Genomic DNA, 15,016 nt, shown 5'->3' with positions numbered 1-15,016 from the left:
AGTTTCTGCGGGGGCTTTAAGGGGTTAAGGGAGGGGTGTGTTCACGTTTACCCCACAAGCATGTTATCGATGTTGTTTCATTCATGGCCCTTGTCGCAATTCCCTATCAAACATTCCCAGGTTCTATGTCCATCCGATTGTGATTGAATGTTATTGAATACCAGCAACTATTTCGTAAAGAGCTCAACAACAGCGAAACCAAACCAAACCAAACCAAACAAAAAATCGTTTTCAAGTAATTAATAAATCGACTTTTGCCACGGGAAGTGCAGTGCAGTTCATTCGTTTACATTATTTTTGCATTATAATTGCATTATTTATCTTCTCTATGCAGGCGTGGAAATATTTCGCAATTCATATTTTGCCTGAGCAATTAATTGAGTGAAATGATTTGCACAATTTTTCACCCACTCATTATAAACTGATTTGTTTTATTTTCCCAAACCCCTCAAAACAGCAAACATAAATTGGTTGGGTGGGAAACATAATAATGTGATGTGATGGACTTGCAAATTTAGACTATATTCCCTATGGCAAATAAATCGACGCTGGCGAAGTGAATTAAATTGGCTACCAAATGGCCAGCGCTCTCATCGAGTCGAGATTCAGTGGCTCACTCGCATATTGGCATTGCCTTTTTATGGCCTTCTGTTGCTGCCATAAATATTTCAAAGACCATGCACATTCACGCTCACACTCACATCTGGAATATTGGCAAAAAAAAGGATAAAGCAACTGCTATACACAGACACCATTGTCCATATTGGTTAGAGTCCGAGTTTGCTGCCTCTGCCCTCCTCTCGGATGATGTGATTTTATTTAAAATTGTTAGGCAAAGCGGAAGTAACTCATTCAGTTAGCAACAAAATCAGGCGCCATGCCCGGGCCAAATTGGAGTGTGACTTCCGCATTGCATTAGGGTTGTACTTAGTTGTTAGGTTGCTGTTGGTCCTTGGTCCTTGGAGCTGTGGCTGCTGCTGCCCAGTTGCTGATTGACTTACGTGCCTCTCGTTTTGCTCTTCGCTCTCAGTTTGCCGTGCTTTTTTTTTTTTTTTTTTGGTGGCTCCTCGCAGTTTTTACGTGCAGCGGAAATGCATTTTTCCAGTCACGTCGCCAACGACCAGACAAGTGTGCAGACAGAGCTCTAATTCCAGCTGGTGCCAGGTAAGACATACGCCCCCACTGAGTGGCAGCGACTGGCCAAGGATTCTATTGTTTTTCGGTTGCCATTGCCGTTGCTGTTGGCAATGGCGTGGGAATTTATTAAGCCGGGCGTGATCTATGCGTTCCAACTCGAACGAATTAAAGTGCTTTGTAATGAATGCACAGGGCAGGACACCTAATTGTATGCCGGGCCGCGTGTGCAGCTTAGCAATTAAGTGGACGGAACAATTCAAGGGCGGCCAGGATGTACGATATACGACATACGATATTCAATATGTTTTCAATTTGCCGCTTTTCTCCCTCACATCTTTGCTTTGGCGTTCGCCTATCAACGGCAATCGCAAAATGCTGTAAAACAAATAAAAATAAAACGAAATTATGCCAATAAATGAATTATAAGGCGCACGCACAACGCGGCGTATACGCAACGCTAGTCAAAGGAATGGGCGACAATGCCTAAGTGGCATGTAAATGTGTGTGTGATAGCGTCGCGTTCTCGTCTATATGGCATGCCAATGTGTGAGTGTCGGCCATGATTATTATATGGCCACTCACACACTTACAGACACACACACAGATGGGTGTTTGGTGCTGTTGTGTGTGCGTTATGATAATGTTAACAGCCCGGCACAAGGCTTCTAAAATTTTATTAGCAAGCTTCTTATGGAACTTTGAAAATAATAACAAAAAACCAGCAAGGAGTGCCACTGTCTCTCTCTCTCTCTCTCTCTCTCTCACAATCTCTCACTGACTCCCTCTCTCGTTTGCTTTCTCTCGCTTTCGCCGTGTCCTGTTTGCCATAAAGAATATTGAGGAAATTGCTTTCTTTGCACTCGAAATACTCAGCAGACCCAGCCGCTTAGCAGGGTGCACTCATTTCGAAATTGTTGCGTATTATCGTTAAATTTTACACACACCCACAGACACACACACACACACATATGCACAGTCGACGGCCAAGGACGTGCGCACACATACAAATGCGTTTTAACGCAGAGAGAAAAAAATCCTACGGAATTCGTTTATGATGAATGGCTATTAACCAATTAAAATATTTTGCGGTATAAAATATCAATTTAATAATTAATTTTAATTTTTAATTAAAAGAAAGCAATTTAAACAAATTTTTGGAGATATAATAAACCTTTTTATTATTTTATTTTATAACTAAAATTTATAGTCAAAAGGAAAGCAAGTAATTTTTAATCTCTGGGTTGTTGCTGCTTACTCCCAGCGATTTGTATCTATCTTATTTTCTTTTAAGTGCATGGTAACATTTTTTCGCTAAGCATTGTTTGAGTTCTCCCTCGAGCAGACGACCGCGCTTTTCTTGTCAAACATTTACATATCCAGCTGCAGCCACATACATACTTGTATTCGCGAGTATATCTGAGTGCGTGCGTCAGTTTGAAAATGTTTGCAAAAACAAAACAAAAGATTGCGAGGCGCAAATTTTGTTTGTTTATTTAAGCCTCATTTTAGTAACTGCGGTCGCGCCCTTGAATTATTTAGTTTAATTTCACAAAGTGCTTTTAGCATAAAGTGATATGCGGCTAATTTGCAAGGACCTCGTTCCTAGAGAGGTGAATGAAGAAGATCAAAAAGAAAATCAAAAAAGTAAACAGAACACATGGGCGGAAATATAATTTCAATGATTTTCCATTTCGATTTGTGGAGGAGGTCATGGAGGAAAAACCATTTTAATGATGTTTACACAGTTTGAATGCGCCTGTCAACATCTCCAATGTAGTTCCATATTCCCAGACCCCCAGACCCCCAATCCCTCAGTCACATTATGTCCTCTATGGCGATTGACTAGAACTTTTCACCACGCCCGACGGAGTACTTTACTTGATGACATTATCGCTGCAATACAAAAGGTTTTTTGCCACTGCCACTTCATCTCAGTGTTTGTTTGTACTTCTATAGTACAGTTTGCTCTCATTCATTCGGCTGAGTTTTTTTTTTTTTTGTCAATGAAACTGCTAAGCGTCTGCGCGTTTAATGGCTCTTGTTGGGGAACTTTGATTTCGATGGCGGCAGAGGCAGCAATTTTTCATTAATTTGATTGAGCCTCAGCCAGCCGAAAGGAAATGAGGCAGAACAATTTAATGTCATATTTGAAACACACAAAAAATTGTTTTTATTTGATCTTCGCCAGTCTAAACTTGGCTTGGGCACCGTTTCATTTAAAAGAAATGAGCTCAATAAATAAGGCGATAATGATATTAGCATTACTAAAATAGTAATGTAATAGGAAAGAAATAACCTTTGGTAAGTATATTATTGACATGAAAGCTGTAACGATTATGTTTTGTGCGACATTTGTAAAAATAGTTCTATTTGCTTGTTGAATAAGATTCAAAGTTAGCAGATTTGCAACGCAATTTAAAAATAGATTATAATTTTCACACACCTTAAAAACTAAAATTTGACTATAAATGATTATTATTTTAAAGGTGTGTGAAAATTGTATTTTATTTTTAAGTTCAAAGCACATATATATAATACAAATATACAAAAAATAATTTTTTTATTTTACAAAACTAAACTATTTTATTTTGTAACGTTATGTCATTAGTGCCCTAACTATAAGATAATCTTGTAGCACTAAAATACAAATAAATACAAATTATATGCTTTGCAAATAGTCTTTCATTTTAATATTTATAAATATTTATTTGTTGAAATAAGAACTGTTTGTTTTAAGCACAGTCATTTAATGCTGAGACTAAACAGCTTGGTCAAATCAATCAACGTTAAGCAGGCGAACAAAGATATCCGTTTTTTCCGTGAATTTGACAATTATGTCCGAGGATATTAACGCCGCAGAACGTGTTGCGCCACACGAAAGGTATACCAAAATTTTTCAAACATCGCTCGGATAAATCACTGTTTTTCAGGCAAACGGTGTCATTGCCGATGACCACACCGTCGGGATCGTGGATAAGACGCCTGCAGTCCAAGTTTGAGGTTTGGGGAGTGATCCTCTTACGCAGTATCGTTCCTTTTTTATTCAAACTCCAATACTCCACATCCTCATGTGGTGGAGGTCGATCCCGACAAATGGGTGGCTTTTGGGAGAACCTTTCGTCCAGTTCGGTGCCCAAATGCAGCAGAATCAGCAGATCACTGGCACCTTTGGCTGTGTAATTCTTGGACACAGTGCTGTGTGTTATAGTGTTTGTAGTGTTGTCGAAGAGTAATATTTTGACTCTGGATTCTTGGTTGTGAGCCGGCTTGCAAACACCGGCTGTAAGCACTTGATGCCGATTCACAATGATGCCGCTGCAGATGACCTTGTCATGAAGCATCAGACGCACCAGGTAATCCTCTAGAGGCGGTCTAATGCTTATTCTACCCATCAGAAGTTTGACGTGGCTTAAAAAACACAGCAAAACTAGGTAATTTATGCGCCTTCTCAACATGGCCACTTTTAAAACTGAATTCAGGGGACTGAAATATTTTCAATTGCATTCATGCCTCCGATTTGACTCGCTTTTTTTATGAAATGGAACGAATTTGGGGATAATCGGTTTATTTTGCAATAATTATATACGTCTCAGCAGCATTGTAAGTTCGATGGCGAATATTAAAGCCATTAGAAGAAATAGTCCTGTTTTAAAATGAAACTTTTTGTGTTTGGAACTATTTTATCATGATAAACTTCTTATACTTTACTATTGATAATGCATTTTTGTAACAATCAATTATTTTTAGAATTTACCTGCAATTTATGGAATATACAATTTTATTTGTTTTGCAGTGTTTAGATTAAGTTCATTAAAACTTTTCACAATTTACAATTACAAATACAAATTCAATTTATTCAAATAGGGTTTTTTTAAGATATGCGTGGTCGGTATTAACATTTTGTCATTTTTGTAGTACAATGCGTCTATCGCCGTAAAAACTTTGTTAAATATTTAATATTTTAATTGAAATCAGTAGTCACCAGATCCTGAAGACATCGATCAAGTCAACCATGACTTCTTGCGTAGTGACTGGGCCTATAGCCAAAGTGTGGACGCCAGTCCCCCAATATATACCTCAACCGGTGATGTTTCATTGAACCAGTAGCTATCATATCACTCTGAGTATTATGTGTTAGGTACAGAAAAGTCAATAGAAATAGTATTCCTGTTTTCAACATGACCACGTTTGAAACTGATTTTTCAAGACTAAAATACTCTACTTTACTTGCCTTAGTAAAGAAATTGGAACCAATTTGTAAATTGTTAATGCGTTTTCTAGTAATCAATTATTTATGGATTTATTAACTACAGATTAAAGTGTATTCTTAAGCTTGAAATTCATTATTCAAGAGAAGCTTGCCAATATATTATTATTTATTTTGCAGCGAAACAAGATGTTTACAATCCACTAAAGTATTGTATCTTCTATTCGGGAGTTTTTAATGATTTCCATGCCTCGTATGGAGAAATCGAGGGCATCGTAGATTCTAATATAGAGATCGACTCCAGTGAATGTAGGGCAGTTGTGGCCGGCAACGTTGATGCCACAGATCTTTTCGGCGTGAATCAGGGGATTCCCGATGGCCAGCTGGCAATGGGACGTATACTTCATGTTCTTGGCGCAGATCATGGTGCTGATGGCCACATGGGCGTTGGGGTCCTTCATGCGGTGCCGGCATTCCTGGATCGGCAGGACATAGGATATTTGCGAGTGAATGCTGTGGCGACTTCTTATCCAAAGTGGCAGCTCAACGGACTCGTAATTTTCCAGCTCGGCGCTGCATAGCTTTACAGTGTCACCAAATACTTTGTAAATTTTCGGGGGACTGGTAAGTTCGATAGTGGTTAGCAAGGGATCCGCACCCTTTAGATAGGTCCTGTTGATTGGGATTCTGTGCCCATCAAGCACTGAATTGTCGAACATCTTCATGGTCACCACATCGTTGGCCGCAGATTCAAAGCAGGTGTCTGCCGTGACCACCAGCTTCTCGGAAATCACCGTTCCCATGCAGGCATACTGGTTTTGTTGATAGATGCGAACCATCAACTCATGCAGCGGCACTTTCAACCCAGACTTGGTTAGCATTACCACGGGTTCCTTGGAGGTGCCATAGCGCGCCTTACGTTTTGGCATGTCTTCAGCCGGCTCATCCATCTGCTCTTCCTGGACTTCCGATGTCCGACGTCGTTTGTAGTCCATCTGGGTCTTTGGACTGTGCTGCGCTTTATAGCTGCCCAGCATATAGCGATGGTAGTGCGTTTTGGACGATTCTAACTCATTTAATAGGGCAACAAGTAAAAAGACTTGAAAAATCCAGAGCACACGCAGCATTGTGACTCAAAGAATTTTCTGGTACTGCCCCCCTAACAGCAGTCATCGTGTCAATCATTCATTAAATCAATTCAAAACGCTTAAATCTGTTTTTAAATGCCACAAACGAATGACAACGAATATGTATATATATAGCAAACCACGAGACTTTTTTTATTTGGTTCGGTTAAAGCTGAGCCTTAAGGTTTCATGTCCCTTTTTGAGGTCCCTTGGATTGCATCCGGAGTTTGGGTCTGCGCATCGCCCTTTTTACGGCCCGTACATATTTAGGATTGGCCAATTCCGAATTAATGTTGACCAAGACACCGAGTAACATCAGTTGTAAAATCCAGAAAGATCGCAGCATCATCACTCAAAGAAGTTATAGGTACTGGCCCGATAATAGTTTTCGATGAACTAATCGCTCAGTAAAATTAATTCGATACGCCTTAACCTGATTTTTGAGGACCAAATATATGACAATCAAGCGGTTTGCATCTTCATTATTAGGTTTAAGTTGTAGATTTTGAAAACAAGCTAACCTTTCCCATTCCACAAACTTGTTATTGGTCTTTTCTTAAAAACCAAAAAATTATTTGGCAAACCATTAAAGAAATAAACCAATAACATTCTTATCTAAACTTGCATTTCAAATAAACAATTCGTTGTGAAAGACAAAATAATAATGGATATATCAATTTTAAACGGATAAAAAAATAGAATAGTATTAATAAATATCTGACTATAAATTCATAATTTCATATTTAAGATTTAAATATTAAAGTATAATATTAAATTCAATGCATACTATTAAAAGTATTTTAATAAATGTGGAAAATATTATAACTAAAAAAGTGTCTATTTGATTTTAACTTATTTTATTTGGTTTAAATTTCAATTTAATTTTCGGATAAACTGTATCATAAACTGTATGAAAATTCTAATATTTTCCTATTTAAAATAATTAGAAAGCGCAATTTTATTTTTAAAACTTAGTACTTATTTTACCCAATATCTCAACACCATAATACAGTTTAAGGCCTTTATTCTTCAATACCAAAGCTAAGGCACATCATTTCAGTATTTTCACTCGAGTTTATCCCTTATGAAGCTTGAATTCTGATCCATCTTTTCGTTGGGACTTACTCACTAATAATTATCATCATACACGACTTCAAATATCTGTTCGCCGCCATTTCGGGGATCGTCGAAGGGAATTTTGGGCACTTTGTTGCCCACGTAAATGTTGGGACTCTTGTTGGCCAGCGACTTGAGCAGCGGTGAGAGGTGGCCCAGATTCGATTCATTGAACGGACCGGTGCCTGTGAAGGCCCTCAGGGCATCCGTAGCCGTCTGGATGAAGGGTATGACGCCCCTAATGGGTAGATATATGTCCATGTTGACGGAGTCAACGTCCTCGTCGCAGTGCTCTCCGTATATGTTAATCCCCGCCAGCTTGTTATCCACAATTAAGGGATCGCCGGGTCGGGTGAAACAGGTGCTCTTCAGCGAGTGCCGCTTGTTGCGCACACAAAATAATCCCGTCTCGAAGGTGGACACGTGGAATAACTCCTTCAGGCCGTAGTACACCCGGCAGCGATCGTAGTTGAGAACTCGCGTAATGTAGTGGCTAATGTGGTATTCCGGTGAGTCAACGAAGGCCATTATGACCTGATCCCCCTCCCTGGGAATCTTCCTGTTTAGCGGTATGTAGCGGTATGTATACCGATCGAGTTTTTGGGCCAGGGCCAGCAGGGCCACATAGTTGACGATCCCGTCGCGCCGGTTCACGGGCATGAAGAAGGCCAGCACCTGGTGCGGAGTCGGATGTGGGGGGGCGTCAGCGGCAGTCAAAATGGTCATACGTTTGGCCGCGAACTCGTACGTGGCATCGCTGCCCGGCGTTAGGAAGCAGTGTGTCGACGTGATGACCATCCTGTGCGAGATCAGGGCCCCCGAGCAGATCACCGAGCCCTCGTTCAGCACACTCACGTAGTAGCTTTGGTCCGTGTCGACATTGAAGGGCTGTCGGGTGCCTGTGTGTTTAGGTACGGGTTTGCTCCGGGAATCGAGCGCCTCGCGATCGTAGTTCACGTGATTTCTGACCGGGTGGTGACGGTTGTAGTAAGTGGGTCGATGGTAGTTCTCCTCGTACTTTTTCATCCACATGGAGGCTGTGTAGTGAAGTCCTAGGACAAGCCAAATGCATGTGATTAAGTGTCGCATGACGATACAAAACTGGCACTAAGCTGAACTACTCATCTGGTTTCGCCATGGCAAAGGGGATTTTGTTAGCTAAGTTAATTAGTTTCACTGCAAGCGAGAAAAGAGAAATGCATCTAAAAAAAACCTAATTTCTTAGAGAAAAAATGCTTCACCCGAAAAAAATGTGAGAAATACTTTCAGTTTCTTATGGTTACTTTATTGCAGCTTTTTACAGCTGTTTATCAGTTATATAATTATTTAAACAATATTTTTTTGCAATTTCTGTTCGCTTACTTTCTAATTCCACTTTCATAATAGAATGTTCCTTAGGAAGAGTGTTTTTGCTTTGAAAGAAATATTCATTAAAACCTAAGATAAATGCCAATAGACTGACTTCGCGCATCCTTCTAATTCTTCGAATGTCCTTTATTTGTTGGTCTACCGATTTTTGAGCTCACATTTTGGCAATATCCTAAAGCAAAGATTTATATAGGTTGCAAACAGCTAGTTTTTAAGTATTAACAAATTTTGTAATATATTTATTGGCTAATTAAATTTTTTCTTCAATAGTTGCATGATATTTATTGGCTAATTTTTTTATAGTTGCATGCAAAAAATGTAAATAATAAATAACTTTAAAGGGGAAACCATAAATATTTTTTTAATGTGCCGTTGATTTACAATTTTTTTCAACTTTTTTAACAAAATTAAGTTTTGTTCTCTGGTGTTTAGTGTTTTTCCCAGTGCGTCTGCAGCAATATTAATTAAAAATTTTTGATGAAAGCCAATCGACGGACTCATCTCTAATTCTCGGAATGTCCTTTATTTGCCGTGTCTATCATTGTTTTGGCATTTGCATTTTTTGCAGACTAAGGAATTCATCGCATTGTGATGTGTGCTGTAGTGCTGGATTGCTGGATGGCCAGAATGCGGCTGCACATTGAATTATAAACCAGGCATCAAGGGCCGTCATTTAACTCTTGCCTTTTGCGAGCCAGACAGCTTAGAGGAAGTGGAGGTGGTAGTGGACCTCGGCTGACAACGCCAGACGACATTGTGCCGGACATGAAAGGCGCACTGCGAAAGGCTTGAAAGGTACGAGTCTGCTATATAAGCTAGATGGCTGCAAAAAATACGCCGCACATCGAAGGACATAGATAATTAATTTGCTTTGATTACAGTTGTCTGGTGGCGCAACGAAGGAGGTCGTTTGGTCGGAGAAAAAGCTGATTCCGAATCCTTCTCTGAAGTGGACTCTGACTGGCAGACGGAAATTGAAGTGTTTGTAATGTATGCACCGTCTGTGGCAAAGAAAACGACTGGGGATGAGCCAGAGCCACGGCCAGTGCCAGAGCCAGAGCCAGAGCCAAAGGCATCCTTCCCTGCCGACGACAGCAAAAAGTGACAGCCATGTCGACAGGCTTGACGACGACGAGTGCGTCTAATTGATGGGCGGACAAAGGCTTTTCCATGCAAATATGGCGCTGGAACAGCTGCCGGGTCGGGTTTGCTCATCAATTATTTAAAATATGTTACACTTGGCACATAACTTCTCCGGCAAACATGTGTAAGCCGAGCCAACCGGCCATAATAGCTGGTCATTATGTTTATGGGTCGACTCAAGGGGACAGGACGCACTACGCACGACGCACACCTGACTGGGGAACAACAACAAAAAAAAGGATATTCAACGGCCTTGTCGAAATTTATGCGTACGTGCCCGGCTGAAAAACGTGGCCCAAAGTCAAGCAACCTCGGGTCATTTATTATTAGCTGTAAAATGCGTCCTGGATCCGGTTTACTTCCGGATTTCAGTGCTTCTACGGGCTGTCAGCTATCTAACATTAATTGGATGAGCGGCAATCTGAAACAAAAGACGAGTCGCGTTTTGTTAAAGGAAGGTGTGAAACATAAGAAATCCCTGTGGACACTTTTGGCATCAAGGATGTGATAATAAATTTAAATTCTTTCATATTCATAACAAAATTTTCCTTAAATTTAGTCACTATTATATTCTAAATCATAACTTATTCAAGTGTAATGTTTCTTTGATTGGTTTGGGAATTTTGCTGATATAGTAAAAGCTATACAAATAAATAACCGCTGTTGAATAAACCGTTTGACACTTTTGGCATAAAGAATATAACTAATAAATTTGTATTTATTCATAATCATTAAAAATTATAATCTTATATATGTCTTAGATCCCATCCCATCACAGTGAAAGTTTCCTTAATTGCTTTAAATATTTTGCTGTGGAAATAGTGCTATATAAATAAATTTTAATACAAAGCATTGTTTTAATTATTGTTATTGTCCTAGCACTACAAGTCATAATATAGGAATATTTTACAGTGAACTACAATAAAGAAAACATTGGATTTTATTAGCTTACATTTTTGTATTGCTTACATTTTATTTTGAATTCAAATTTTTTTGGATTATTAAATGTTGTCCAATTAAGATCAACAATATTATTTCATAAATGCATCGCTTGAACAAAAGCCCACATATTTACCTAGTTTAAGGGTAAATTTCCGCAAGGGCGCCGCTTAAAATTTTATACGAACGCCGTTGACGGCAAATTAAATGTCACTCACACGCCATGTACGCCGAGCAAGGATTTTGCAGCTCATTATGCAGCATGACGCAATGAAAAACACAGAAGGGGGTGCTTCTGGCTTTAGCTTATTTGAATTTACAAGTGGCCCACGAACGACTAATGGCAAATTGAATTTTGAACCGAACAGAGTAAAACGCTTTAAAGGCAATCAAAGGCTGTTGCCGACTCGATGGTTTGGATCTCCAGATGGATTTCTGGCTGGGATGTGGCTGCAGGGTCAGCTGTGCAAGTACATTTGTCTTGGCCCATTTTGCAGATGGACACGGCACAAGGGTGGATGTGGATGTGGATGTGCATGTGGATTTGGATGCAATGGACACGAAATGCCGAAGGCCACGAAAAATGTGGAGCATCAAAAGGAGCTGGGAAAAGGAGCTGGGAAAAGGAGCTAGCTAAAGCAGCGATCTCGGCGATGGCGGCTTCGTCTTTGATTGCTCTCGCCTGTCTTCGACTCAAGCACAGTTCGTTGCACATTTGAACATACCCTTAGAAAATAAATGCAAATTTAGCCATGGCAAACACACATACACACACACACAAACACACACTCTGGAGCACATTGGCCATAGACAAGAGGACTGCTCCTTTTGCTCCTTTTGTTGCTCCTTTTGCCGCTGCACATTTCCCGAACGCCAAAGCGCCGCTTCTGCTATATTTTCCGATTCCACTCGTTTCCCTGGCTCTTTCAACATATTTGTATAAATTTTCGATTTTCTGCTTCACTAGTCTGCCGGAGTTCTATAGCTCCCCTTCACTTTGTTTATGTCTCGAGAATTCAATATTTTTTCAAACTATTTCTGCTGTTTTTCTCGCACTTGCTTTGTTGTTGGACTCTGTTCTCCGTTCTGTTCTGGTTCAATATATAAGCATTACCAACTGGCAAAGGATTAAGCCCTGTGGCATCTTTAAGCTGTGTATATCTGCTCGAATTTACTTTTCACTCTCTCATTTTATATATGCTCATTAAATTTTATTGTTCCTACATAGTTCTATAAGTCTTCACAGCACGCAGAACTCGTTTTGTTTTGGCATGTACGTGCTTAAACGCTGCCTGCTGCCGTTTGCTACTTAATGGCTAATTAGTGGTATAATTTACACCTTAATGACTCTACAACAATGCCGTAGAAGGAGCAGGAGCAGGAGCTGCTCCAGCCAAGAAGCCACAGCCCTGAGCCCAGGGAGCTGTTGCTGAGCAGAGCTATCTAGTTTAATCCCAGCACCTTAGCCAGCCAGCCATTCCTCTCCAGACCAATTTTATCGCTCGGCTCATATGTATGTGCTTTGCTTATGTGCAAATCAGCGTCCATTAATAAAGACAGCTAGCGAAACGTTACGCATACGCCGCGTTGCATTAATCACAGCCAACGATACGTAGACCTAGACCGCAGCGTGTTAATTTCATCGCAAATGCCTTTTCTAGTATGAAAATTTATGTAAGCCATTTTAGACAGTTTGATTTATGACCTCAGCACGGAAGTGATTTGGGTTTTGGCTTTAATCGTAAAGCGGAAATTCCTGAAAATAATACGCCTAGTAAATCAATTTATTAGATGATTGCTGGGAAAACATCGAATGTATATTTGCAAAGTTTTGTGCCGTTTTAACATTGAATATTTCGGTTACCGTCAAGCAAAATTACTTTTCAATATGTCTCGCCACCAGATTGATTGACTTGCATGCGAGGCGAGGTGAAAAAAGTTGTCACGCACTCGGGAATTATTCAAAATGACACAGCACACACAATGGGTGTTTGTGTGTGCACCTGACAAAGTCAACCCGCCAAAGCTTCGAACTCCGCAGGTGGCAATGCAATTTGCAAATTGCCATAAAGCTGCAATTGTGTCAAATATTTTAATGCAATAAGGGTCGCAGCACGATAGCTGCATGTATAGAGCATTCACCGCCCGACTCGTTCAAAGACCGTACTAATGGCGGCGACACGCTGCGTATACGCAATGCGTCAGCCATGACATCAGCAGTCGCTGGATCAGATAAATGCGCACTAAAGTCGTCTTGCTATCGAATAGCTTATCGCCCTGGCAATTTCGACCAAAAGATCTATTACGAACAGACATAAATCCGTTTAGAACCACAAAATCTAAGCATCACCCCCTAATAAAAACTAAGGCATCCAGTCGAGCTATTCAATTTTTATTCTCTATTTTTATTTATTGCTCAGTCGGCGGTCCTTAAACCAAAACTAAAAATTTATTTTTCGGCCAGTGAGTTGCGGCATTGCCAAGCGACAAGGACAATTGGCAGCGCTTTAAAAAACAAGCGAAAATATTACAACATTTTAATAGCGAAAATGAAGATTTATTGCCCACGACGACGACAGCGACGGATGACGACGCCAAAAATGCCTCGAAAAAAATGGAGCTCAACTAAAAAGCGCATTTAAAACAAAAGCAAAACAAAGAGCCACTGACCAGCGAAATCAGAAGCAGTAAATGCTGGAAATCATTTAAGGAATCGACTACGAAATGCTATATAGACTTGTGCTAGATTTAATAATAAAATATAACAATTTGTTTAATTGTGCTTGTTTTCCCGAACGACATTATGGCATATTTTGGCGTGCATATTCTGTGTTGGAACATTGGACATATGTATAAATTATTGTCCATTATTCTTACGTAGGCAATATAACTGCTTCCGCTGATAAGGATTTTAAGGTTCTAAGAAAAGTACTAGAGTCTTTTATCGACGTGATTACTATTCTATTGTCAGGAAAACTTCAATGATTTTTGTTTGCTATTATTTTTGATGTAAAATATGTTTTAAATATGTAAAAGTTAATTGAATTTTGCCTAAAGTGGCTTCTAAATATGGTTTTTTTTATCTCAATAAATAAAATAAAAAGAGGATGAATAGAAAACGATTTCAATGGATGTCAAACTTGATTGGAATTTGTCTTCCTTATTAAAAAATGTGATTGTTAAAATTTCTTATTAATGGCAGCTCTCCAAGCTGAAACAACCTTGCAAATTTTTAAAATGCCCTGGGTATCGGGTTGTGGAAAAAAGTGCAAAGTGTAAAAATCGCTGCCGCGTCACGTCACGTCAGCCGCATGATAGACCAGTCAGGGAGTTGACCGCTCCGCCCCGGTCAGTAGGCGTGTCCAGCTCCCGATTCCCGACTCCTGATTCCCGACTCCTGATTCCCTACTCCTGATTCCGTTATCGCAGTCATAGTTGCCGCCATTGTGTTGCTGCTGCCACTGATGTTGGTGTTGCTGTTGCTACTGCCACTGATGTTGCCGTTGGGCCTCCTGTGCTGTTGCCGCCAGGGTTGTCTGAGCCTACACCTAGAGAAAAGTTGTTCCTAATATATAAGGAATTTACTTTTTCTTACCAAAAATTAGTAGTTTAGGTACAGTAGGCTTAGGCAAATTATTTAAAAATGTCTCGTATTAATGAACCATATATAAACATCATATTTTTTTTAGGTTTTATTCCTAAATTTATAAATAATTTCAATTTAGATTTCGACACAAAAAAAATGAAAGTATTATTAGAAACGAAATAAAATATTAAATTGTTCATATTTACTTACAAGCACTAAATCATGTAGCCGAAAGCAGAATTTCATAAATGTTTATAAATAAAATATATAATATGTGTATATATAAATAAAATAAAATTCAGGGAAAAAAAAATGTTCTACAATAGGCAATTTTTAGGCTTCTAGGCATATTGCCCAGATTTTTCTGATTGTAGCGCACGTCGCAGTTTGTTA

At 39.5% G+C, this 15,016-nt stretch overlaps 3 protein-coding genes across 3 annotated transcripts; all 3 read right to left on the bottom strand.

Annotated features, from left to right (window-relative positions):
* Nucleotides 1-3,923: 3,923 nt before the first annotated feature.
* On the bottom strand, nt 3,924-4,529 carry LOC128251820 (uncharacterized). The gene has a single exon (XM_052979011.1). The coding sequence runs from the start codon at nt 4,527-4,529 to the stop codon at nt 3,924-3,926; it is 606 nt and encodes a 201-aa protein (XP_052834971.1).
* Nucleotides 4,530-5,454: 925 nt separating this feature from the next.
* On the bottom strand, nt 5,455-6,482 carry LOC128262389 (seminase-like). Its single transcript, XM_052996606.1, has one exon. The coding sequence runs from the start codon at nt 6,469-6,471 to the stop codon at nt 5,548-5,550; it is 924 nt and encodes a 307-aa protein (XP_052852566.1). The 5' UTR covers nt 6,472-6,482; the 3' UTR covers nt 5,455-5,547.
* A 996-nt stretch (nt 6,483-7,478) lies between these two features.
* LOC128261553 (serine protease SP24D) lies at nt 7,479-8,693 on the bottom strand. The gene has a single exon (XM_052995301.1). It carries the CDS (start codon nt 8,674-8,676, stop codon nt 7,600-7,602), a length of 1,077 nt encoding a protein of 358 aa, XP_052851261.1. The 5' UTR covers nt 8,677-8,693; the 3' UTR covers nt 7,479-7,599.
* Nucleotides 8,694-15,016: the final 6,323 nt, after the last annotated feature.

Source organism: Drosophila gunungcola, chromosome 3R, assembly GCF_025200985.1.
Source record: "Drosophila gunungcola strain Sukarami chromosome 3R, Dgunungcola_SK_2, whole genome shotgun sequence".
Taxonomy (NCBI): domain Eukaryota; kingdom Metazoa; phylum Arthropoda; class Insecta; order Diptera; family Drosophilidae; genus Drosophila; species Drosophila gunungcola.
The sequence above is the reverse complement of the archived record's forward strand: the minus strand, read 5'-3'. Positions and strand labels throughout refer to the sequence as shown.

Bases quoted from the DNA above. Each gene is read 5' to 3' on its own strand.
- LOC128262389 (XM_052996606.1), bottom strand. From the start codon at position 6,471: ATGCTGCGTGTGCTCTGGATTTTTCAAGTCTTTTTACTTGTTGCCCTA.
- LOC128251820 (XM_052979011.1), bottom strand. From the start codon at position 4,529: ATGGGTAGAATAAGCATTAGACCGCCTCTAGAGGATTACCTGGTGCGT.
- LOC128261553 (XM_052995301.1), bottom strand. From the start codon at position 8,676: ATGCGACACTTAATCACATGCATTTGGCTTGTCCTAGGACTTCACTAC.